The 27,102-nt window shown below is 40.4% G+C and overlaps 1 protein-coding gene across 6 annotated transcripts in view; it reads right to left on the reverse strand.

Moving 5' to 3' along the window:
- Positions 1-27,102, reverse strand: part of HMBOX1 (homeobox containing 1) — a gene marked incomplete at both ends in the record, with an annotated part of 91,421 nt that overhangs the window by 62,671 nt on the left and 1,648 nt on the right. For all 6 annotated transcript variants that reach the window (XM_080710439.1, XM_080710436.1, XM_080710438.1 and 3 more), the window contains 2 exons: positions 10,575-10,660; positions 19,999-20,475. In XM_080710439.1, the coding sequence (XP_080566565.1) occupies positions 10,575-10,660; positions 19,999-20,475 (563 nt within the window). The remainder of the gene's footprint in view (positions 1-10,574; positions 10,661-19,998; positions 20,476-27,102) is intronic.

Below are 27,102 nucleotides of genomic sequence, written 5' to 3' on the forward strand. Positions count from 1 at the left end.
AGCTTGATTATTAATATATTCCAAAAACTGGGTGAGGGGCAAATCTGTGAAAGGACTTGGTTTCTGCCTAGAAGCAGGCAATTATTCCAATGTAAATTAACCTAGCTAAAGGTAATTAGCAAGTCTATAGGAGAGGGGAGCTAGGACTTCCTCGTTCTCATTCTAAAGACAGGTTCACATGATAATTGGATGATCCAGCTAGGATGGGAGGAGGGGTCCTTGGCCTTCTTGAAAGGAGACATCTTGACACACCTTGCTGGGGGAGGAACCGTTCTAACAGGGATGTTTTCTAAGTCAGAATTACATAAACAAGCTGGAGGTCATGGGTATAAAAAGTCCGGTCCACATGTTGTATCTTTGGTGGGGCATTCATTTGAACCCCCACCCCCGTGCCATTCTGGCATAGGGCTGTAACTATCTTCTGTATTTCTATCTTTTTAATAAACTTCTTTAAATCTTCAGCAAGAGTCCGGGCTAATGTGTATTTATCCTTAGCTCAGGACAAGAACCCACACTTTTTTATGTTTTTCTGGTTTTTTTGTTTCTTTGGGGAGTTTTCAGGAAGTTATTCCCAGGGGTCTAATAAAGATCCGTAACATTTGATGCCCAACGTCTTGGGGGCAACGTGGGGCATGAGGCTCTGTACTTTTCACGGGACTTTTTGGCCAGTGGGTCAGTGGGCAGCAGCAGCTTTAGCTCCAGCTGTAGAGCTTTAAAACAACTATAGAGAGCCTTTGCATCATGGCATCTCTGAAAGTGAATTCCAGGGCATCTTGCAGGTGGCCCGAAAGCCACTGCATCTTGAAGGTCAGTAACCCTCCCCAAAATGGGACCAGATCCTGGCGGATGACTGGAGTGCCAGCGCCAACAGGCTCTCTGAACTGTGGAGACACCCCTGCCATGGACTAGCTATGGCAGAATCTCCAGGGGAGGGGAAAATTCCCCATAGCGTAGGCTTGATAGGCCCAATGAGTGCCCTCCATTCTGCCCACATCACAGATGGGACACTCTTTTAAAAGCCCTATACAAAGTTAATTTTTTTTTTTTTTTTTTTTTTTTTGGTGGTGGTACTGGGGTTCCTGGAAACCCTTCTACCTCTGGGCTACACTCCCAGACCTATTTTGTATTTTTTAATTTAGAAACAGGGTCTCTTAAACCAGCACAGCGTGGCTGGCTGCGGGATCCTCCTGTCTCCAAGCGTGCGCCACCACGCCCGGCTACAAAGTTAAATCTAAAAAGAGAAAGGTCCATAGCCAATCTTTAGAAAACTCCCCAAACAGGAGACGCCAGCCAGCACCCATTTCTAAAATGGTAGTGAGGTTTCCCCCCCCCCCCCCCCCCCCCCGTGGTTAGAAACAGGTTCTAGGGAGATAGGGAGATAAGCTAGCTTGCTTTGGGCGGCAGCATCTAGGAAGCGTGGCCATTAGCAACTGCGGCCCTGTGCACCCTGTTGGTCTGTGAACTATGGCAGTTCCTAGTCCCCAGCAGCTATTGGAAGCCTGAATGGGTAAGCTTCTCCAAGAGCTCAAGAAAAAGCCTGAGTCAAAAGTTTTAGCCAGATAACTGCGAGGCAGGCTTGCTAGGTGAATGGCTGGCTACACCCAGAAGGCATTGTCCGGCATTCAGCAGGCAGTTACAGCAACATTTGTGTAAGAAAGCCTGCAGGGGAGGAAGCTCAGGAGGGAGCCATGCCGACCACATGGCAGCTCAGGATTCTTAGACATACCAAAAATTACAGAATATTTTCAGGGAAAACCTCACTGAGAGGAGGGACAGGTAGGAGGGAGAATGGAGGGTGTCTAAAAGTTCAAGCCTGCGTTGCCCCTCTGGTGAACTGCGATGCCACTCTCGCGGCTCCATGCACACAGGCATCCCAGCTGGACACCACCAGTTGGGCTACTAGCTTTAGGGAATGCAGGAAACTTCATCCGGACAGAGAAGAGCCATGCAGCTCAATCGGACAGGGGAATATGGAGCAAGGGGAAGGGTGGCAAAGCCCCTTCCCATTTAATACCCTCACAGTGGGCAGCAAACTGGTGGGAAATGAGGCCACCCTCAAGGCCCACACACACATAGGGTGCAGGGACAGGAGGACGACCTTCTGAGCACAAAATACCTCTCTCTGTCTTAAGATGAGATTCCAGCAATATCCTAAATGCTAGGGTAATTGGTTTTAGATTGGGAAGCTCTGGGAAGGGGGGGCGACCTTGCCCAGACAGGCCACTAAAACCCCACCCGTTCTCTCTCAAGTGGGATCCCAGCAATCCAAAGTGAAAGCCAGATCTCCACTCGCATGTGTTCTCCAAAACTGGGGAAAGTTTGATCCCAAAATGCTAAAGAAAGCTCTCATTTTTTCTGCACCCAAGTATGGCCACAGTATGTGCTGGGGGACAGAGACACGTGGCCCCGTCAGGGAGGTTTAAATTATAACACTATTCGGCAACTAGACCTATTTTGTAAAAAGGAGGAAAGATAGATGGAAATAGCTTATCTTCAGCTGTTCTTTAACCTTCGAGACCACCCAGATTTCTTTAACGATTGCAGGGTTGACAATTGTGGCAGCCTTGGCTACAGCAGTGTGGGAAGGAAGAGTTTAGAGTTCGATCTGTCCGTATGCAGTTCTTTCTTAAGGCTGAGTGTAAGGCTACATCACCAGCTCAAACAATAGGTGCTGGCAGTTTTAGTCAATTTTTTATCCGGTAGAAGGGGAGGCCATTCTTAAGACAAAGACTACTACTGCAGGCTGCCAATTCGGTTTAACAGGGACTTGAAAAGGGAAAGACAGAGGGGCAAAAGCCATGAAAGAAGTCTGGCTGAGCACAGAAGCCTGGGCTCAAGTCTTTAGGGGTGGAGAGCAAGGGCATCTCTGGCATAAACGCCCTCAACCATGAGGCCAGAAAGGGCCTTCCGAGGCCCAGCTCACATAAGGGGAACCATTAAACGGCTGAGCACCCCAGTTCTGGAGGGCACTGGGGTCCCCAGACCTAGGTTCCCAGTGATTCCTCCCAACTCCCACCACCCGAGTTAAGACTAAAGAGCCTTAGGGATCACAGTGAGATCTCAGAAGGCCAGATGTAAGGCATTACCCTTCTTTCTGGCCCAAGGTCCAAAAGCTTAGCTAGGGTGAAAGGCAGATCAGGCCAGCCCCCAAACTATTTTTTTTTTTTACCCAATACTCAGCCTGCGGCATCCAGGATGACCTTCAATTCTCCCATTCTCACTTAAACTAGAGGTTTCAGCTCTTCTCAGGAAACCAACTTTTTTTCTTTTTGCTGGCTAAAGTTATTGCTCAAAGTTTTGAATTTCAACCAGTCTTACCTAAACTGTAAACTCCTAAAAAGCTGTGCAAGTAGATCTCTGAAATGTGATTAAATACAATATATATTGCTTTTAAAGTTCTTTTTCCTTTGACAAAATTAATGTTTTAGACACTAGTGATGTTTATCTGATGTCCTGGTTTTCTGTGGTAATTTATAATACAGTTTTTAAGGTGTGTGATCAAATATGATATGCATTGTCTTTAATTTTATTCCTTTTGCAAAACTAAGGTTTTAAGGTGCTAGTGATATTTACCTAATGTCTTGTAATTCAATTATTAAAGTGGGGAAATGCAAAATGCAATCCTTTAAAAATGCTCTTAACTTCATAAGGTTTAAAATAACACTTAAATTTGTTTCTTGTTTTTGTTTTTGGTGTGGTACTGGGGTTCCTGGAAGCCCTTTTACCTCCAGGGTACACTCCCAGACCTTTTTTTTTTTTTTTTTTTTTTTTTTTTTTTTATACAGGGTCTCTTAAGCCAGCATGGCTGGCTTCGAACCTGCACAATCCCCGTCTCAGCCTCCCAAGCGCTGGGATTACAAGCATGCGGCACCACGCCCGGCACACTTAAGTCTTTTAAATGTTTTTGTTTTTTTTTTTAATTCCTGGTATATGAACAACATTATTAAATGGTATGCTTTTTTGGGGGGGTTGCTTGTATGTAACAACAAAAGACAGATGTAGAGAGTCTATAGATGTATTTCTTTATATGTTGGTAAGTACAGAGAAAGGAAATGTTGTGAGACTAAGAAAACATGTTGTAAGGTTTATCTTAAGATTGTCCCAAATGGGAAACAAAAGACCAGGATAGAAAAATCAGAGCGTTAAAGTAATTTGTAGCCAGGCATGGTGGGCACGCTTGTAATCCCTGCGCTTGGGAGGCGGAGACAGGAGGATTGCGCAGGTTCGAAGCCAGCCACGCTGGCGTAAGAGACCCTGTTTCAAAAATATAAAATAGGTCTGGGAGTGTAGCCCAGAGGTAGAAGGGCTTCCAGGAACCCTAGTACCACCAAAAAAAAAAAAAAAAATGTAAGTTTTATCCTAAGATTGTCCCAAATGAGAAAGAAAGGACTAGAACAGGAAAATCAGAGGGTTAAAGCAAGTTGCAGAGTGTTTGTGGTATGTTTGTTTACATATGTGATGAAGATGGATTATTAAAAGGGGTATAGGTTTCTAATAAGCCTACCGCTTGTGTATTCCCAAGAGAAAAGTGGGGACAGTTTCCCAAACCATAACAGTCTAGACTTGGCTATTTTGTTAAAGCTGCCCGTTTTAGTGGACTAAGACAGAAACGATTTGGCTTAAGCCCCTCATTTTTAAAATTAATTAATTAATTAACTTTGCAGGCCGGGCGTGGTGGCGCACGCTTGTAATCCCCGCACTTGGGAGGCAGAGACAGGAGGATCGCGCAGGTTCGAAGCCAGCCGAGTGCGCTGGCTTGGGAGACCCTGTTTCCAAATAAAAATGTAAAAATAGGTCTGGGAGTGTAGCCCGGAGGTAGAAGGGCTTCCAGGAACCCCAGTACCACCAAAAAAAAAAAAAAAATTAACTTTGCAGTACTGGGGATGGAACCCAGGGGCATTCTATCTCCAAGTTACACCCCCAGCCCTATTTTTTATTCTTTATTTTGAAACAGGGTCTCACCGAGTTGCAGAGGGCCTCACTAAGTACCTGAGGCTGTCTGCAAACCTGGATCCTCCTGTCTCAGCCTCCCAAACTTTGGGATCACAAGCGTGTGCCACCACACTGGCTGCCCCTCATCTTTTATTTTTTTATTTATTTTTTATTTTATTATTATTATTTTTTTCTTTCGGGTCTGGGGATGAAACCCAGGGACAGTTTACCTCCGAGCTACACCCCCTGCCTTCTTTTTTTATTCTTTATTTTGAAACAGGGTCTCACTGAGTTGCAGAGGGCCTCACTAAGTAGCTGAGGCTGTCCTCGAACCACAATCCTCCTGTCTCAGACTCCCAAATGCTGGGATTACAAGCGTGCGCCACCATGCCTGGCTCCCTCATCTTTTAAATATGGAAAATGAGGCTCCAGGTCAGGAGGCGATTCAGTGGCAGAAAAACTAGAACCATAACACTCTGTAGCCTTTCCATTAACTACTCTAATCGAGAAAAAGGAAATGTGATACATTTCTAAAAATTCAGAGATGTTCAATGCTTTTTCTTCTTCCGTGTTTTTATTTTTCAGAAGACGTGAGTCCAAATAGTACCTTTCACTGGTGATAAGCACACAGCAAGCTCTGCCCCTTCACTCATTTATATTGCGTGCCTGGTTTCTCCAGAGGTCACTTAAAAATATGTATGTTTTCAAAATTCTTAAAAGGCATAAGAAAACATTTTACCCTGAGAGTGAATATAGAATGCATGTGCTTATTACTAAAGTGAAGGTTATGCTGGCCACCCGGCCATTGTTAGTAGAAGTTGCGAATCTTGGCCGACCTCTTACAGAGGTAAAAATCCACCCTGGTGGGAGCAGCTGTGGCTGTAAAGGAAGCTACAAATAACTGCTGGGAGCTCAGCAGGCACTGTTATTATATCCTGTTTACTCTGTCATTTTTCCTTTCAGTAGGATATTATTTATACAGACCCCACCCATAACTTCTTGTTTATCTTATTATAGAAACCCTTCAATTCTATAAAAAGAAATCTCTGTATTTGTTTCTGGAACAGCACATGCGCTATCATTTTGCACCTCGTACCCTTTGTATTTAGCATTCTCTTTTGTTATGCACCATTCGTCCTCATTTTGATCTCAAGGTTGATTTCACATATTAGAGTTGAACTTAAATGACTTTAAGAGAATCTGTTACAGGATAAAATTCTAGAACAGCACATCCTAAACTTTATTTGGGGGTGGATTTCAACAGAAACATATTCTTCAAAGATAAACAAAAATTTGTTTAAAGACACTAAATTTCATCTGTATACTACGCACGTCCTCTAGGGAGTGAGTGCTGGGTGAGCAGAAGTAGTCCTTACGCAGGCTCGTTCGCTAGTAGGTGGGTTGACTACGAGAGCCAGGCTTATTTAGACCCTCCCTGACTCGACTCTCTTTTCTTCGGGAGGATCTCTTCTCTGTCCCTGTTAGTTGGGTGACTGGACAGGCTGGGTGAAAAACATAAGACAGTACTACAGGAGAAACAAGCAAATTCAGTAAGTCAATCAATAACAAAAAGGAGCCAATCTGGTTACCAATTATCCTCATACTCTTCCCTGGTAGATAAAAGAAAATGCAGCCAGGCACAACAGTGCATGGAAAATCCAGTATATGGGGGGCAAAGAAAGGAGGAGTGCAGGTTGGAAGCCAGCACATGGTAATTTAGACTTTAAAAAAATTTTTTTTTTTTGCAGGTCTGGGGACGGAACTTGGGGGCATTCGACCTCTGAGCTACATTCCCTGCCCTAGTTTTTATTCTTTAATTTGAAACAGGGTCTCACTAAGTTACGAGGGTCCTCACTAAGTAGCTGAGGCTGTCTGCGAACCGTGATCCTCCGGTCTCAGCCTCCCCAATGCTGGGATTACAAGTGTGCGCCACCACGCCCAGCTTTTTTAGACTTTGTTTCAAAATAAAAAAGAAAAAGGGTTGTGGGTAGCTCAGTTGTTGACTGTTCCTGGGTTCGAAAGAAAGAGAGGATGAAGAAAGATGTCACTTTTTTATTTGTTGAGCAAATAAATAATTACTTCTGGGTGTCACAAGGGACATTTTCTCACATGTATCATTTGTATTAACTCTCTTTATACCATTACTAACTCTACAAGATAGCTATGTAAATAAGAAATGTTCAGAGCGTGTGCACAAAGCTAGATTCTCTGGCATGTGTAGGGAATGATCACTGCCTTGAAGAACACTACTCTAAAATGGAAACTAATATGCGTGCTAAACCTCAAGGCGGGGAATGAAGTGTAACTCATTACACTCAGAATGTAATATAAGAATTACATCCCAACAGAAGAAGGAAAACCAATGAGAAAGTCCTTTCTTAATTTTTACTGGTGCATTATAATTGAACACAATCTTGAGAGTCAGAGTGATGCATTCATATGTGTGTGTGTGTGTGTGTGTGTGTGTGTGTGTGTGTGTGTTAGTGGGGGCTGAGCCCAGGGACTTTCTACCTTTGAGCTATTTTACATTTTTGGAAACTAAGTTGCTGAGGCTGGCTTCAATCCAATCCTGCGATTCTCCTGTCTCAGCCTCCCAAGTCTGGGATTACAGACAACACACTACCACGTCCAGCTCACATAACATCTTGATAAGTGGGAACTGATAAGGCTGTGATGAGGGGGTAAAAGGCTTCCTAGGTATAACCAAGGATTTGGAAACATCCAAGTAAACAAGATTCTGGAAATTATATAAGGAGCTAAATTCAGCCCAGGGGTATATTGGCAATAAAAAAGAAAGTGGGAGTTCCAGTATAAGGAATTTCATTTTTCGACAATGGAGAATCATCAAAGATGCTTGAGAAGGGATGAACTCAAGCTTGGAGTAGAAATGGAAAGGGAGAACAAATTTGGGTGAGGCTGAGATGGAGGAGGGAGTTTTTAAGATGACCAAATCCCATACCTATAACAGCAAAAGGAAGGTCCATGTAATACAACAGATAATAAAAATGTCTGAATATTTTTAACTCTTGCTTTCAAAAACAGGAGATGGCATACGACCGAGTGAGGCAATGTCAAACAGCGCCAATCCACTGAAGTCAATGTCAGGAAAGTTCACCTGGCTCCCAAAACAGTATCTCTCAAACCTCAGTCACTTGGAGACCTGATTAAAATATAAATTGTTTCAGTGGTTTAGGGCAGTACTATGTATTTTTACATTTTCAACAAGCTCTCTGCAGACAGCAATGCCACTGTCTTATAAACTGCATTTGCAGTAGTGAGAGATGAAGATATCTTTGTTTCCCTTTCCAGATGGTAATATTTGATAAATTGTGTTTAGCTCATTACGGTACATCTAGTGCTTTTAGGTATACCTAAGAAATGCTTTTTAGAGGTATCTTATGATTACATCAATGTTGGATGCGTTTCAAAGCCACTATTTTAAAAGTCCAAGATGATTCAAGATTCAGCATATTTAACACACGCAGAAATGTTTCCACCTGAACAACATTCTCTCTATTGCTTTCTATTGCTGTTCTCTGACACAATAAGTTTTTATTTATTTTAAGGGCTTACAACTGAAGATAATATTGTGTCTTGTTATGGAAGCTGAAGGACAAGTGCAGAAGTAATCCTCCACCTTCTCATAGCTTACCACGTCAGCTAGTCTCAGTGAAGCCTCCATCCTTTGCCCTTACGTTGCCATAAGCACCATAGCTCAGTCCTTGAAGATACAGATGAAAACTTTATGACTGTTATTATTTTGGTGCTGGGGTTGACCTCAGAGGCATTTTCCCTCTGAACTACACCTCCCACACCTTTCTTCTTTTGTTTCTTCTCTCTCTCTCACCTCCACCCATTGCTTCTTTTCTTCTTTTCTTCCTTCTCCTCCTCTCTCCCTCCCTCTCTTTCTTTCATTCTGGGGATGGAACCCAGAGGCGAGCTATGGCCCAGCCCTCTTCTATTTTTCTTTTCTCATTAGGTTGATGAGAGTCTCACTACTTGCTGTAGCTGTCCTCACACCTAAGATCCTCCTGTCTCAATCTCCCAAGTACTGGGGTTACAGGAATATACCACCATGTTCAGCTTTTATTCTTTATTTTGGAACAGGGTCTCACTAAGTTGCTGAAGCTGGCCTCAAACCTGTGATCCTCCTGTCTCAACCTCCCAAGTACTGAGATTACAGGTTTGTGCTATCGTGCCTGGCTTACAAATTTATTTTAAATATCATATTGACAAAAACCTAAAGGACAGCAATTAAATTCACATGTCCTCCATTGGCTTAAGACTTCTAAATGAAAGGAAATGTCTTAAAAATTTTTTACCACTAAAAGAGCTATCATTTACACAAATATATTACCAGCATGATAAACACACACACACACACACACACTATAAAATATTGGCTGGCCTTAGATATTTGGAATGAAAGTTAACACTTCTAAATATCAAGTTTTAGCTTAACCAAATTAATGGTAACCTCTTAGGTAAATTAGTTTCAAAATATGTCACTGTCTCCAGAGTAGAAAGAATATTTTAAAACCGGAAGGTCCTACTGATGATAAGATCCAAATATTTCATTACAGGAGGAAATTGATGCACAGAAGATGAAAAGCTCAGTCACACAGCTTCCTCAGAGTGTGTTAACAAAAGAAAAGAAGGGCAGTCAAGTGTTCCATCTTCCAATGTAGACAATACAGCAAAGTGGCAACTACAAAATGTTGTTCAAATAGTCTCTGGCTCTATTCATGACTAAGGCACAGTGAATATTTTAGAATCTTGTAAGTCACTAAGATGTAATAAGGAAGACCACACACCAACAAAGACATGCTATACCCAAACTTAAGATGTTCATAAATGTGCAATCTGAATAGAGAATGACACACATACACCACAATAAGGATGGGGGGCAGAGAACGGGATGAGGTAAGAAGACGACACTGGTAACCTCGATCTTCTCAGGAATGCTTTGAGGAAAGCTTTCACACACAGAAAAGTAGTTCAAAAACCCACAGCTTTCTTTACCCTCATGAATTCCTTTTTAACTGGTAAAATAAGGAATTAGATTTGGAAGACTGCTAAGTTGTATAAATACAGAAAGTAGATAGCAGGTGTGCGTGTGGCATAGCACTGTTACAATTAAAAGAAATCTAGAGCCCCCCCCCGCCCTCCCCCCTCCCCCCCCGGTGCTAGCCCAGGGGCATTCTACCTCTGGGCTACACCCCAGCCCAATTTTTTATTCTTTATTTTGAAAGAGGATCTTGATAAGTTGTAGAGGGCCTCACTAAGTAGCTGAGGCTGGCCATGGACCCAGATCCTCCTGTCTCAGCCTTCCAAGTACTGGGATTACAAGTGTGAGCCACCAGGCCTGGCTAGGAAAACCATTTTTAGCCATAATATAGGATTTTTTTTTTTTTTTTTTTTTGCTTATTACAAATGCTATAAAATTCACTAGCATAAGTAAAAAATAAATCACTGGAGAAGTTCTGTGATATCAGAGACAATAGTTTTAAATCACAGGCATCCATTTTTTTGCCTAAGTTGACAAATCTGCACTGCAGTGCAGAAATGCAAGCAATATCCCAACATCTGCACCAAGGCAGAGACTAGACACGACTCCACAGTGAAGGCTCTTCAGCTCTTACCTGTCACCTGTGCAACAACTGCTTGGGAAATCCTCCGACTGGCAAGAAAGGCTTTGATTTCCTCTTTTATCACACTGCTGTCCCTCCTAACAAAAACAGAAGACAAGACCAACAATGTATGTTGAAGGTAGAAATCCTCATCTTTGTAAAAGAAAGGTGAAGCAGAGAGGTGGGGAGAACACAGAAAGAAAGGACACGAAAATAAAAGGTAAACAGACCAAACTTGTGTGAAAAATATGAAATTACAACAAACCAAGAAACACCAATGTTCAAGCCCTTTCACAGCACATCATCAGACACTTCAGTGAATGTCAGTGTAGACGGAGCCTCGCACCAGAGATGGCTCACAGCTCACATTAGGACAAGACTGCCAACGGTGTATGCAAAGCTTCTCTACCGGGAAGTGAACATGTCTTACACAGACAGAAAAACCTAGAAAAATAAAAGGCAACAGCTTGCTTCTTAACTCAGCAACCGCATCGATAACGTTTGCTTTAAAACTGCTCAGGTATCATCATTCTCACAGCTGAAAATATTAGCCATTTATGGAAGGCTGTGCCCTTTAACTTGCCCTGTTTTTCTTGTATAAGCAAAAAAAATTTAAAGTGTAATGGGTTGAATATTAAATAATAAAGGTATTTATACATTTCCTATTACATATGAAAATCAGAACTTAATATTAAAAGCTATACTATATTCTATGCCCTTGGTATTACATATTCTAGACTTCTTTTTTCTTCTAAGATGATGGTTACAAATTTTCTCATTTTAAAATTCAAGTTCTCAAAGACCTGATATTTACAAGAAAGACAATGAGTGGCAAGACTTTTCATTCTCCATAATGGCAAACAGAATACTTAAATAAATATTTTATTTTAACCCTTAGAAATGACCAAGTTCTCTCTGAATGCTTTATCTTCAAAAACATTACAGAATAGAGCACTGATTTTGGTTCAAGCTCAAAGTAACAGAGAATAGTGGTAATTTATTATCTAAAGCAGGGGTCAGCAAATTGTGGTCCACAGGCGAATCTAGCCTGCCATCTGTTTTTATGTAACCTATGATCTAAAAATCATTGTCTCATCTGAACATCTGCAATCAATTTGAGCAAAATGTTATACCTCCATTTCATTAGTGAGCCTATATTTTAAAAAAAACTATATTCAATTATTATTTTTATTATTACTATTTGCTATTGGTAAATTGAACTTAAGGGCATTCTACCTCTCAACGGAACCCTAAGTCCTTTTCATTGTTTATTTTGAAATGAGATTTCACAAAGCTGCTGATGGTCTCACTAAATTTCTGAGACTGACCTAAGATCTGTGATCCTCCTGTCTTAGCCTCCCAAGTACTGGGATTATAGGTGCGTACTACCGTGCCTGGCTTCAATTACTATCATTTTATATTGAATTTTGTCAACAAAAATCTATGGCCTTTGCTTTCTCTTTATATATGCATCTACATTATATCATCAATTTTGCCTTTTGGCTAGAAAAGTCTAAAATGTTAACTATCTCTTTCCAGAAAAACTTTGCTAATTGTTTTATATGAGACAAAACTGATAACAAAATATGTTTGTTTAAACTGTTATGTGAATGAACCACCAACTCCTTAAAGGGGTTCAAGTGTTTCTGTAGATTATCTGGAGAAACTAAAGAAAAGTTTCTACGCCACAAGAGCCAGCTGTGCTTTGAATTAGACTGGGTGCTTCAGCCCTCAGTGCAGAGGGCTTTAATGTTCTGTGGGTAGACTCCATGCTCTCATTTTGGAGTTTTGGAAAAAAACTGAGAGGTGATAGTGATGAGTTCCTAATCTGTAGGTTTATAGTATTTTTCTCATCTACTGGCTGGAAATCCTAACCAAAAAGATGTCAAAACAAAGAAAATAGCTGCCTGTTCTAGATCCCAGCGTGGAGGCACACATTTGTGGTGCCAGTACTTGGGAGGCTGAGACAGGAGGATCACAGGTTCCTCCAAGCCTCAGCTACTTAGTGAAGCCCTCTGCAACTTAATGAGACCCTATTTCAAAATAAAGAATAAAAATAGAGCCTGGGGTATAGCTCAGAGGTAGAATGTCCCTGGGCTCAATCCCTAGTACTACAAAAATAAATAAAAAGATAAATATTTCTCTAGTAATTTATTTACTTTTTATTTTTTAATATTGTTTTTGTACTAGGGATGGAATCCAGGGGAATTCTACTTCCAAGCTATACCCTCAGCCCTAATTTTTATTCTTTATTTTGAAACAGGGTCTTACTGAATCTCAAAGGGCCTCACCAAGTAGCTGAGGCTGTCCGCGAACCATGATCCTCAGAGTATCAGCCTCCCAAATGCTGGGATTACACACAGGGCATCACCACGCCCGCCATTCTAGATACTGACTCCCAAACTGCTTAGCTATATATCCATAAGAGCAAGAGATAACTTTAGCAATTGATTTATGTAGATAAATTATGTAGATATTCCAATTAATTTATTAGATAAAACAACTAAATCATTTGGTTTCTGATAAAGCTACAAAATTTGAAAATTGTGAAGTATTACATTTTAATGTATAGAACTATATTCTACAAAAATGAAAGTTTTTTTCTTTTTGCAGTACTAGAAATAGAACCCAGCGGCATTCTACCTCTGAGCTACACACCTAGCCTTATATATATATTTTTTCCTTATTTTGAAACAGGGTCTCACTGAGTTGCAAAGGGCCTCATTAAGTAGCTGAGGCTGCCCTGGAACCACGATCCTCCTATCTCAGCCTCCCAAATGCTGGGATTACAAGCATGTGTACCACACCCAGCCTATAAAACTCTATTTAAGAGAATAATTATTCAGGTGAAATGCAAAATGTACTTTTGTGAGAAAATGAGTAAAAGTCATTTTCTGAACTACCTATTTATTTATTCATTTACTTATTTATTGTGTGTGTGTGTGTGTGTGTGTGTGTGTGTGTGTGTGTCTGTGTGGTGCTGGGGATGGAACTCAGGGGTCTTCTACCTCTGGGCTACACTCCCAGACCTATTTTATACTTTATTTGGAAACAGGGTCTCACTAAGTTGCTGAGAGCCTCACTAAGTAGCTGAGGCTGGCTTTGAACCTGTGTGATCCTCCTGTCTCAGCCTCCCAAGTACTGGAAATTACAAGTGTGTGCCACCACACCCAGCTAGGACTTATAATTTAAATGAGGACTTAAATCAATTTATTTTAAGTCAAATTAATCTAGACCAGACAGTAAACTACATAGAAGAGAACACTGCATTATTCCAATAAGGAACATTGAGTTTATGAATTACTTACAGCCTCACAGTATGGTATTATTAAGGATTGCAGCAACGCAGAAGGAACCCCAGACCTACAAAGCAGCCGTTCACTTACCATCTCATGGCCTACACTTATTCTTCAAATTTCTAAAGTACCCACAATGAGTTAAAGCAAAGCAAAGCAAAACAAACAATTAAAAAAAAACCCTTACTAAACGTTTTATCAGACAGAGTTTTCTTGAAAGAAAAACGTAAGAGCGCTAGGAGGGCAGGATGCTGGGGTGCAGCTCAGTGGCAGAGTGCTGCCCACCAGGACCACAGCCCTGGGTTCCAGATCCAGCACCACACACAAGACAAGGGTGCTGGGAGCACAGTGCAGTGACTGTGTCCAATGACCACAATGGCAAAAAGGTGAGGGCATACAGGGCACTGTGGCTTCAGCACCGTGTAAAACGAGAACATTAGTAACCCCCTTCAAAAGTCTTTCTCCATGCAATGAGATTAAGTATTAAATAATATTAAAGATGTATATATATGCGTATAATATATAAAATAAGTTCTTCAATGTAAAACTTTTTGAAATTGTAAAAGCACTATATAACACTGACTACTATTTTATAAAACCTGACAAGATGCCAAGAAAAGAAGAAACACATAATCTGCTAGAACCATTTAAAACTGAAGTGAACTTCTACACGGGTGCTTTCAGGCACCAAGAAGAGTTCTAGAAGGTCAATTCAGACACAGTAGTGATGTGTCTTTTACTTGCTTTCACTACAGGTCTTCCCAGATAGTAAGGATTCTCTAAGCATCACAGGTCCCATTCTAGTGGGCTCGCTCTGTTCTCTGAGCTGTTGCTGTCCTTTTCATTCCCTCCTCCTCCAGCCTTCTACAACCATGTGCCTCTCCTCTCTTTCTCATTGTACTCTGTGAAATAGTTTATTAGTGTGAAAACTTGCTTCACTCCAAGTCAAATTCTCTGATCTTCTTCCACTTCTTACTTCCTCTCTTCATCTGAAAATTGTCCTGTTCCCTTAAAGAGAATGAATCCCTTTTCTCCTTCCCCTTATAAAATCTCATATTCAATTCTTTCTGAATTAAAGGCAAAAATAAGCTTACTTTCTTTTCTTTCACAGATTCCAAGATAAGTTACTAATTCATCTGCATGCAACTAGATGAAGTCCACATCATCGTCTCCTGCTTCTTTCTCAAATGACTGCCATGCTGGATTCAACTGGGTGAGTTCCACATTAGGATGAAATTTCTCCATTCTATCTTTCATTGTTTTTTTTTTTTTCTTTTTTCTTTTTGCGGTACTGTGGATGGAACCCAGGGGCATTCTACCTCCAAGCTACACCCCCAGCCCTATTTTTAATTTTTTTTTTTTTGGAAATAGGGTCTCACTGAGTTGCAAAGGACCTCACTAAGTAGTCTAGGCTATCCTAATTCGCCACCACACCCAGCTTCTCAAATTACCTTTTTTAAAGACACAACTGAACTGTCACCTATTTAGGGAACTTCTCCCTGATCTTTAAGCTAAAAAAGGTCTCTTTTTCTAATGGCTAACTTTAACACTTTAATTATATTAGTTACATGCCAGTTTATGTTATAGTTGTTTCTAACCTTGCTCTCTCTCTTACTAGCCCGTAACGTCCTTTAGTACAAAGAATATCTTATAAATTATTAGGTTTACATATAATAAAACTTTGTTAAATGAGCAAACAAACCTGTAGCTAGAGATAAAAGGTTGTAACATGGAATACCTGATTCAGATAATTTATGAAACATCTTTAAAATTACTATTCTTAAGTATGTTTAAGCTCCCAAAAATCAGGATGGAAAAAGAGTTATTTATGGTTGTTCAAAACTGCTTCATTTTCTGGAACAAAATATATCAAAAACCACATTTTTAAAATGGTATGCTTAAGCCAGGCATGGTGCTGCATGCTTGTAATCCCAGTACTTGGGAGGCTGAGATAGGAGTATACAAGGTTCACAACCAGCTTCAGCTACTTAGCAAAGCCCTCTGAAACAGTGATTTTATTTTGAAACCCTGTTTCAAAATAAAGAATAAAACAAAGGGCTAGGTATGTAGCTCAGAAGTAGAATTATCCTGGGTTCAAACACCAGTACTGTAAAAAAATAAAAATAAAAAATGATATGCTTTAAGATCTTTTATATTCTCTTAGGTAATATACACTGAACATTGTTTAGAATCACTTGGAAGTAGTCCTCTACCTCAAATATGCTTAGAAATAAAGCAATAACTATCAAGACAATCTATTTACACTTGCAAAAATTTAATTACATACAAATGTCTTTTACATTTAAATTAAAACTTATTCCTCTAACTTTCCACTTACGGAAATATATAAAGCATATTTCTAAATGTGTGTGTGTGTGTGTGTGTGTGTGTGTGTGTGTGTGTTTGAGTTAGGGTCTCACTAAGTTGCCCAGGGCTGACCTTAAACCTGTGATTCTCCTGTCTCAGCTTCCTAAATAAAAGGCTTACAGGCACGTACCACCATTCCCAGCTAGTGAGAAAATCTTAAATTAGAAAGGATACACCACTGAGCATAGAGGCATATGTTTTTTGTTTTGTTTTGTTTTTTACCCAAGCTACTTAGGAGGCTGAGGAAGAAAGATTCCAAGTTTGAGATCAGTCTCAACAACTTAGTGAGACCTGTCTCAAAATGAAGAATAAATTAAAAAAAAAAGAGGACTAGGAAAATAGCTCAGTGGGTAGAATGCTATTAGATTTAATCCCTAGTATAAAAAATTTTTTTTAAAAACTACTCTATATGAATAACCAATATATCATGATCATTTTATCTTATTACCTATAAAACATAAATATTATACCTATAAAAGTAAATAAAGGCTACATATCCCTTATTCAAAGTACATGGGCCTCGAAGTATTTCAGATTTTGGATTTTTGGATATTTTTGAGTATCTGAATATACATAATGAGAAATCTGAGCGATAAGACCAAGGTCTGAACAGAAAATGTATTTAGTTTCCTGTGTCTATGCCTTATACACATAGCCTGAAGGTAATTTTATATACTATTTTAATAATTTTATGCATGAAACCGTTTTATTGTGGAATTTTCCACTTGTTGGTGCTAAGAAATTTTGGATTTTGGAGCCCTTTGGACTTCAGATTTTTGAATTAGGGACCTTCAACCTGTACTCTATTATTGTGAGGCCTACATATATCCAACTTAGAAGAGAGTGTCAAAATTTTGTATATGGGTGGTTAAGAATAGCATTCTTTTTTTCTGTGTGTGGTACTGGGGGTGGAACCCAGGGTCTTTTCCAACTTCCGGCTATACTTCCAGACCTCTTTTTATTCTTTATTTGGAAACAGGGTCTCACTAAGTTGCTGAGAGCCTCGCTAAGTAGCTGAGGCTGGCTTCGAACCTGTGCGATCCTCCTGTCTCAGCCTCCCAAGCGTGGGGATGACAAGCGTGTGCCACCATGCCCGGCTAGGAATAACATTCTTAATGTACAGCATTTATTATTAATTATGATAAACTTCACTTAAATTGTTATTCATAATATATACACAATAGAGCAGAGAAGTATTGAAAATTGTATACCATCACATTAGTAAATGTAGTCATATACTTCATGTATTCATATCTTAAAAGCTATACTTTTTTAAAACATTAAAATGTGAAATGTCTTCATTCTTAGATTTAAAGTCCTTCCTAAAATGTTATACTCAGTACTTTACTGAAAATCCACATGCTAATTTGATTTTCACTTTTTTCAACCTAATTAATTAAAAAATGGAAAAAGCAGTAGTTTCTTTCTGACTCTTTAAAAGGTTGGTCAGGTGTCAATTAAAGTGTTATGAAAGTTTACAAAAGAACCCTTTGTCGTGTACCTTGAAATTACTGTAGCGTAGACTTGCTGGATTCAGACAGTATGTCTCGGGTGGAATGGCCCAGAGGTTGGAGGATTTGAACAAGCGAGAGGTGCACTTCACACACAGAAGAGGATGCAGGAGGGCACTCAGGTGCCCAAGCTCCCTCCCAGAGACCAATCCCAGCTGATTATAATGTCACCATTGGTGAGTGATCAGCAAGGGTGGTACAGATCTAGGAGGACAGAATACTCAAAGGATCTGTTCAAAAAATCCTAGCACTCTACCAAATAAAACTTCAATGTGGCTACTAAGTTATTGATCTGAGGTGACAAACACAATGAAGGAGGAGTGGCAGCCCAATAAAGCCGCCCACACCATGTCTCGTCATGATAACTACTTCTTCTAAAGTCTACTAAAATCCTTAAGTATAAATAATTAATTTTAAAATCCAACATATACCAGGAATATGTTGGTAATAAAGACTGCAATTTAGACTCTGTTACCTAATCTTCAAGTTTTCTTGGGCAAATTTTTTAATTTTTACCGATCTCAGTTTCACTGCACCATGGTTGCAATGATTACTAGTGAGAATAGTCACTCAATAAAGCTTCTCCCTCTGACCTAAGGATTACCCTCTGCAAACTTGAGAAAAGTGAGGGGCGGCACACTGGGCACCGGGAGCGCAGGAGTGGGGGACTACAGCGGCCGAGGACCGACAACATCAAGGAGACTCCTAGCAAGTCAAGGACAGCAGAGGAGCGGTTCCAGGAAAGGACAGAGAGGGAAGAAGGCAGTGTCCTCCTTATGCAACATGTGACAGTTACAAATTAAAGACTGGACTCAATGTATAAACCTGCCTATGCTTAGTGGGGAGACTTGAATGTGTGTAACTGAGGAATGTAACTACAAATCCTAGTTGTCACTACTCGGGGTTTCTGATAATTTGGGACTACTGCTGAAATAAAACATTATGCCAACCTGTGAATTAAAAGCCAAGGTTTGAGACCCTTATTGGACTGCCCAATATTTGTTTCAAAAGACAGTTCCTCACACTTGTTAGTGTAATACACATTAGGAAATGAACCGTTATATTAAAAAATTATTAAAACTGATTAAGAGGAGCAACAACAGAGATGGAGCACATTAAAAACTGATCTACTGTTAACATCCTCTCTCCTCCGGATAGTCAGAAGCATATCTCAGATTTCAATGAATGAACTGATTTTTATTTGTCCAGTCAACTCTTCCTTTTCATCTTAACAATGATATAAATGTTACACTCAAAAGCAACACATGGGGATGGGAATGTGGCTCAGTGGTAGAGTATATTTGTAATCTTTATCAGGCTAAAGATACTTGGCTTTTACAATTTGGTGCTGGGGATTGAATCTAGAGGCATTCTCCCTCCAAGCTATGCCCCCAGCCTGACTGCATTTCTTTATTTGGAAACAGGGTCTCACTAGGCTTCTAAGAACCTCATTATGTTGCCAAGGCTGGCATCAAACCTATAATCCTCCTGTCTCGGCCTCCCAAATACTGAGATTACAAGCATGTGCCACCGCACCCTGGTTAAAGTTCTTTAAATAAAGTTCAAAACAGGGGCCCTCCTCTAAGGTTTAGGTCAAATTCATCCACTCACTTGAATATTGAGCCATGATCATGTGCTAAGGCATGACCCTCAAAATGTCCCCGGTCTGGTGTGAAGCCTCTCCTTAGTTATTACCTCTGTCGAAGGTGGGTTTTTACCTTGGTGTTTAAAACTCTTAAGTGTTCACACTTACCTGGCGTAATAGATAATAAGCACGTGTGTATGCACATGCATGCAACTACGGCTAAAATTAGAAATTCAGGCCTGAGGTGTATAAGCCATGTCTGCTTTTCTTTGTAGCACTTAATTCTTATGGGACAGTTGCTCAAATTATTTTGTTGACTGTGATGTTGGAGGGAAAATATAAAGTATTTATATTTAGCATCATGATAAAAAATGATTCCTAAGAAAAATACTTAAAATGGATTTAAAGATTAGACTCACTTCTGTTAGAAGCCAGAGACAAGAGAAGGCTGGCCTTTGATAAACAGAGTGAAAAAAAGGTTCAACTAACAAAAAGAATGGGCTGAGGCAGAAGAGAAATAGGAATTAAACATCCAACTTAAGTTTTTTTCTTTAATTTCTAAGAGAAGGGAGAAATCATATTTCTTAGAGGTAAGTAGCTGAAATACAAGTTATTACTTAAAAACAATCTGAGAACACAGGTATTTTTAGAGACTCTTAATAAGCAAAGTAACTAACCTCATTAATTCCTCCACTTTATCATCTACATCTAGGTCCTCTTCTGAAGCTTCAAAACTATATGACCTCTGGCCAATGCTGTTTGCATGGTAGCGAGTTGGCGACATCTTCCCATTGGACGTGGACAAGCGATCGTTGTTCTCCCTCCCATTCTGATTGGTAGTGCAAGGCTGTGGGGAGGTGTCATAGCTGTTGCTAGGTGACGGGGACATTCCAGAATGCTGGGTCTGTGTGGAAGCTGTAGCTGTAGAGGAAGATGCTGGAACATTGTTGGTACTGTTTCCATAGGAACCTCCTCCATAGCTGGACCTTCTTCCAAACTTGTCACTATGCTCTTGATCAAGACGGTCCAAAGTTTCCAAGGCATGGAGAATTTCATGCTTAGTCATTCCAGTGCGCCGAAGGCGCTGAAGCAGGTCTATCTGTTCTATGGTAAATCTGGGTTCATCTGTGTAGTGAGACATGGTTTCCAGCAAACTGAAAAATTAAATAAAAAACTCTTTATTGACAATATATTCCAAAGAACACATTACTATAGACAGTTCTCAGCAGAAAACAGATTACCTTTACATCAACTTCTTTATTGAAAATAATAAGACAGCCGGGCGTGGTGGCTCACGCTTGTCATCCCCGCGCTTGGGAGGCGGAGACGGGAGGATCACGCTGGTTCGGAGCCAGCCTCGCTGGCTTAAGAGACCCTGTTACCACATAAAAAAGTTAAAAAATAGGTCTGGGAGTATAGCCCGTGGGAGTGTATCCCAGAGGTAGAAGGGCTTCCAGGAACCCCAGTACCACCAAAAAAATTAAAAAAAAGAAAGAAAATAATAAGACATGGCCCATGTCATAATGTTTTTGCCATGTCAAACAGATTGGTACAGACATCGATTAGCATATAGAAATCAGATGTAATATAAGTAACAAAATTTAGTTTAGTTTAAAAGAGTTGCGAAATCATAAAAATTTGGCACATAAGTTGTTGCACTCCTTCAAGTCTTCAGTTAAAAATCACTTAGATGAACTGGACATGGTAGCCCACGCCTAAAATAATACCAATACTTGGATGGTTGAGACAGGAGGATTGCAAGTTCGAGGCCAGTGTATGGTAACTTAGTGAGTCTGTTTCAAAAAATAAAAAAGAGCTGGAGATGTAGCTCAGAGGTAGAACATTCCTGGATTCAATTCTCAGTACGTAACACACACACACATGCACGCACGCATGCACACACACACACACACACACCATTATAAAGCCACTCTAATTACTTGTGGATTAGAAAGTCTAATAGCTTTTTTTTAATAATTAAAATCTGAATGCTAGGTGTGGTGGTGCATGCTTGTAATCCCAGTACTTGGGAGGCTGAGACAGGAGTATAATAGCAGGTTTATGGCCAGCCTCAACTACTTAGTGAGGCCCTCTGAAACTTAGTGAGACCCTGTTCTGAAAATAAAGAATAGCCGGGCGTGGTGGCGCACACTTGTAATCCCCGCGCTTGGGAGGCGGAGACAGGAGGATCGCGCAAGTTGCCACGCTGGCTTAAGAGACCCTGTTTCCAAATAAAAAAAATATATAAAAATATGTCTTGGAGTGTAGCCCGGAGGTAGAAGGGTTTCCAGGAACCCCAGTGCCACCAAATAAATAAATAAATATATAAATAAATAAAATAAAATAAAAAAGGCCTACAGGTATAGTTTGGAGGTAGAATGCCCTTGGAGTCAATCGCCAGTATAACCCCCCCAAAAAAAAGTTAAAATAAATTTATAGTGGATATCCATACACTAACCACTAAGATATGACCATTTTCTTTTTATAGCACTGCAACACACACACACACACACACACACACACACACACACACACTCCTTTCCCCATCCATCCCTCTATTTATTGCATTTCTGGGTGTATTTCAAAATCAGTTACAGACATTTCTGAATTTGCCTCTGATATTTAATACCATTAGCTAGTGTTTAGTCTCTAGGTTCTTTTTTTTTGAGGTGAAATGTACTGATCAATGTTTATCACTCTAAGAGTTTGGGGAGGTACAGGTATCAGTGAAGCTCCAATCCCTATGAAGACGCATCATGTTTCCATCACCCTGGGAATTTGGTCAGGAACCTTTTCAGACAGTCCCCGTCCTGTCCCTCCAAAGCACCACCATTCAGATGTTTTCCCACCATGGATTATTTTTGCCTGTTCTGAAATCTCCTCTCTACTCTCCTTTTACTATCAAGTGTAAAGCTGCTCTCACTAAGCTTCAATTTTTTGAGATTCATTGATGAAAGGAGACAGCTGGGTAAAGTCCTGCCCACCTGTAATCCCAACTAGTCAGTCAGCTGAGGCAGGACTGCATGTTCAAGCACAGCCTGGGCAACTTACTAAGACCTGGTTTCAAAATAAAAATAAAAAGGGCCGAGGATGGAGCTCGGCAGTAGAGTGCTCTAGGCTCACTACCCAGTACTGAAGAGAGGACAGGAGGGAAGAGGAGAGAGAAGAGCTCAAGAAAAGCAAGAAGATAAAAGAAAAGAAGGAGACCTGTTCTACTGCTCTTTTGAGTCTTCATCCTATTAAACTATTTCAGAAACTAATCTTATTTTATGTTCATAACTTCAGGAACTATTTTATAATGTGGACAAAAAAAATCATGAAATTTCCTATCCATTTACATTAGAGCAGCTACAGTTTGTCTATAATTCTTTAAACTTCTCCTTGTCCGTATATTACCATAAAACAAAAGTGAACTGTGTGCATTTCACCTATTACTGAAAAGCGCTTGAATTAGAACTGTCAGAACTAAAGACTTCACAGTAACTGAAACTACGTAATATTTTAAGTCATTCCATCCTCATTCACAGTTAGAAGCCGCTTTATCCTGATGTCAGAAGGAGAAGCGTAAGCCCCAACTACTTTGTTTGCTTAGAACGCCTCACTGTTTACAAACGCGTGTTCTTGGGGTGGCCACTCACAGCACTTAACTTCTCATGAACAGGGGAGCATACAAGGAGCCCAGGCCTTGGTCACCTGGAAAATGTCCATCAGCCTACGGGTAAGGTGGACAGTGTCTGTGACTGTGCTCAGCTACAGAAAGCTGTGAGTGTGCAAATTCTCCACACCTGAAGGAGCTTGTGTGCAGGAAAACAAAGCAGGCGCGCCAAGGAAAACAGAGCAGAACAATGAAAAGCTCTGGGTGTGCAAGGCTCGTGCTCTTTACTGTGATGCCTGACACTTTACTGCTCTTCTTGCTTTGTTATGGGAGAGAATGAATTTCCCTTTAATGTGCACCTTGCTTAAGTGACATGATGTCACTTGTACCAAGAGGTGCTGCTCATAATGCAAAGAGACCTAAAGCAAAAAGATCCATGGATGTAGGATGGAATGGATGGTCACTATGGAGCAGAACGCTGAGGACACAGTGGGCAGGATCAAGTCTTGCACATGACACTGCACACAGTCTGTTACTGAGGAAATGCCAAGGCTGGAGGCGCTCACTCTCTCTCTCCCAATATGCATGAGCATAAACAAAGGCATGGATTTGGGCATTTTGAAATTTTTCAACCAGGCGAAGTGGTGTATGCTTGTAATTCCAGTACTTAGGTGCCAAGACATCCTGCTGCCTCGGCATCTATGTGTTGAGACCCCCACTCCACATAGTTATTCGGCAAAAACGCCCCGAGAAAGAGGTGTCGTCTCTGGCCAAAATATCCCCCACTTTTACCCTTCATGACTATTAATGATTCCTTTTAACTTTCTACATGAATTGCTCTGGTGATGTGAAATTAGGACTATGAAATTGAGTCCGTGGAAATAAACTCTCTAATAATTTGTCTAAACGTTCTTGGCTTTGCTCAATAGTAATGAAAAAACTGGCCAGAACTCAGATGCTATGATAAGCATTCCAGCTGCAGCAATCACAAAGGGTCTCCGACCCTCACTCCTATCACTAGGTTAAGCTATTAACTCCGGTAGCTCAGTTTAAGGAAACTTTGTTTACCCTTGAGATCCTGCCTAGAGACAGAGAAGATAAAAACCTTGTGTGTGACCTTAAAGCAATTTAGTTGATAAACAACTTAGTTGCCCAAATACAATAGACTCAAGGAGAAAGATTGGTGACTTTTACGCCCAGTGTAAATATTCCTGAAGACAGAGAGGCTGACCGCATGGTTAATGAATATGACAAAATAAAGGACAGACGTTCTAAATATATATGTATGAAGGAAAGGAAATACCGTGTAAGAGTAAGAAAAGCATTTTTGCATGAAGAAGAGCTTATCATAAGAAAGTCCCAACTGGGAAAGAAAGGAATTAGAAAGTTAGAAGCAGGTTGCAGAGGGTTTGTGACAGAGAAATGGATTATTAAAGATGGTTAGACTTTTAATAGGCTTATTGTCTAAAGAAGAGTGCTCAGCAGTTAAGGAAATACATCTGACAATTAAAACCAAGAACTTTGTGGTGTTGTTTGTGGTATTTTGTCTGCAAAACTGTGTTGTGAGTTTGCTTAAGCTTTCAGATTTAGAAGGTAAAATGCCAACACCTGGAGAAACTCTATCACATCCACCTGAATCACCACATCTCCCCACACTTGCTATATGAACTGAGCCCAAAAGATGGAAAGTTCCAAGAAAGTCAAAGAAGATTCCCCGAGAAGCCCCCAAGCCTTGGGCATGCCTGTTTGGAACTGCTTATCTGCAAAACCTGAGAAAGAATCCGGAGGGAGTTAATCTCTCGAAGATCAACAGCCAGCTGAAGGACTAGTTTTATTACCTTTGTTTACATGTCATTCATTATTATTTCACAATGATTACACCCACCTCCCTTTTCTCTTATTATTAACTTTACTGGTGAAGGGTATAAATTTCTTGGGGTTTTTGTAATAAAGTGTCATTGGCTCAAGAAGCCTTTGTCCATCTCAGGTTCTTTCCAAAGCGTCGTACCTAAAAACTTAAGGAATTCATAGAGGGGAAAGAATCGCTGCAGATAAGTTTCTGCAGAACTCCACCTGCCTTTTGCCCCATCTTTCTGAGGATTTGACCGGGAGCTGACAATAACGACCCAACTGAGATTAGTCGGCAACACTTAGGAGGCTGGGAAAGGAGAATTGCAGGTTTGAGAGAAGCCTCAGTAACTGAGCAATAAAACTGGGCAGGAAGTGTAGCTTAGAGGTAGAATGCCGCTGGGTTCAATCTCCAGTGCCACACTAGTGGTAGTAGTAGTAGTAGTAGTAGTAGTAGTAGTAGTAGTAATTCTTATCATTTACCTAGTTTAAACACATAATCATGAAATTATGGCATGAAATGACCTGTAAAGGTCATCTAAGTCTATGATACCAGAAGTTCTTTAACAGAAAAAGATAACATGTAAGAACTGAAACAATTCTCTTATGTACAAGGACTGTTTGCAGAATAAAGAACATTTTTCACTTTAAATTACTAATTTGGATGCAGACTCAGGCCAACCATAATTGAAAGTAGTATGAGAAGAATTTTAACACTGCAATAACATAGACAATGTTTAAAACATAAAAAATGATTAAATTCAGGAATTATGCTTAGTTTAAAAACAGATATTCCAAGAAAAAGCTGTATCATGAGATGGTAATAGTAAAGTATTTTGCAATAAATTTTATCACCATTAGAACATATACCTAAACCCTTCTTGGATCGGGTGTGAAGTCCAGAACCTACTTTTATAGGCTAAATTCCACACACACATGGAGCCCAGAAGGTAAAAGTACTTGTGAATGATTAACCTTGAGCCCACGTGGGCAAGCGGACAGTATTGACTCACTTGCGAAGCTTCAGCAGTTAACAAGAGTTCAGTGGGTAACAAAGCTTTTCTTCAGCTGGATTCTGCTGTTTTTAATCTTTTTATCTGGAATGACTAGGCAAAATTAGATTTGTTTTGTACATGTGGTATTTACTGAAGGATGATTTAACACATTCTACAGTCGATCATAATGTTCATCAGCTAAAGATGTACTCAGACCCATCGTGCGACTATGGCACTGTGCCCTCTTTACCAATCATTACTACCATCAAAGGACAGCAGTCTGAAAATAAGAGAATGACAAGAATTGAGAACAAGTAAGGAATAGAGTTTTACTGGGAACTGAGCTTGAGAGTGTAGCAAAAATGATGCTATGGTGTGAGTCAATGGAACCGAGAAAAGCGCAGAGCAAAGGCTCTGACTGCACATCAGCTTCTCTTCATAAGAGGACTTCGGCCAGGTGCAGGGCGCACGCTTGTAATCCCAGTACTTGGAGGCCGAGACAGGGAGATTGCAGACTCAAAGTCAGCCTCAGCAATTCACAGAGCAACCATACCCGGCCTATTCTGTATTTTTTTAAATGGTTTCAGTGAGTTGCAAAGGGCCTCACTACATAGGTGAGGCTGGCCGCGAACCGCCATCCTCCTGTTTCTGCCTCCCAAGTACTGGGATTACAAGCGTGCACCACCATGCCCGGCTTCTAAGTAAGAAATAAAAATCAGGCTGAGGGCACAGCTTAGAGGTAGAATGTCTCTGCATTCAATTCCCCGTACGACAACAATAATAAAAGGACTTTAAGAGAAGTAGGAATATATGCCAATGTGCCAATCACACTTTAATAGTTTTTAAATTACCACTAATTGTTTGTGGTACTAGGGATTGAATCCAATGACGACTAAACCCAGAGCATTTTAACTCTGAGCTACACCCCAATTCTATTTTATTTTGAAATAGGGTCTAAGTTGCAAAGGGCCTCACTAAGTTGCTGAGACTAGCCTCAGACCTGTGATTCTCCTGTCTCAGTCTCCCAAGTACAGGGATTATAGGTGTGCACCACCACGCCTGAGTTTTTTACTTTATTTTATTGCAGCTACCTTTTATACATTTGGGGGGGGGTATTGTTATAATGTTATGAAATGATTCCTAGTATACAGTGTGCTACACAAATGTTTTCTACTAAAAAGAGTCCGACCCTTATCGGATCTCATATATAAGAACTCCTCCTTAACTTGAGAATAAGAATACCAAGACTGATCAGACCCTGTGTGTGAGAACACGGAGGTCAATACCGTCCCCTTCTTCTAGGAATATACCTCATTGAGGCCCAATATGTGAGTTACTGGCCT

The sequence above is a fragment of the Muscardinus avellanarius genome (assembly GCF_963383645.1).
Source record: "Muscardinus avellanarius genome assembly, chromosome: 14".
NCBI lineage: Eukaryota > Metazoa > Chordata > Mammalia > Rodentia > Gliridae > Muscardinus > Muscardinus avellanarius.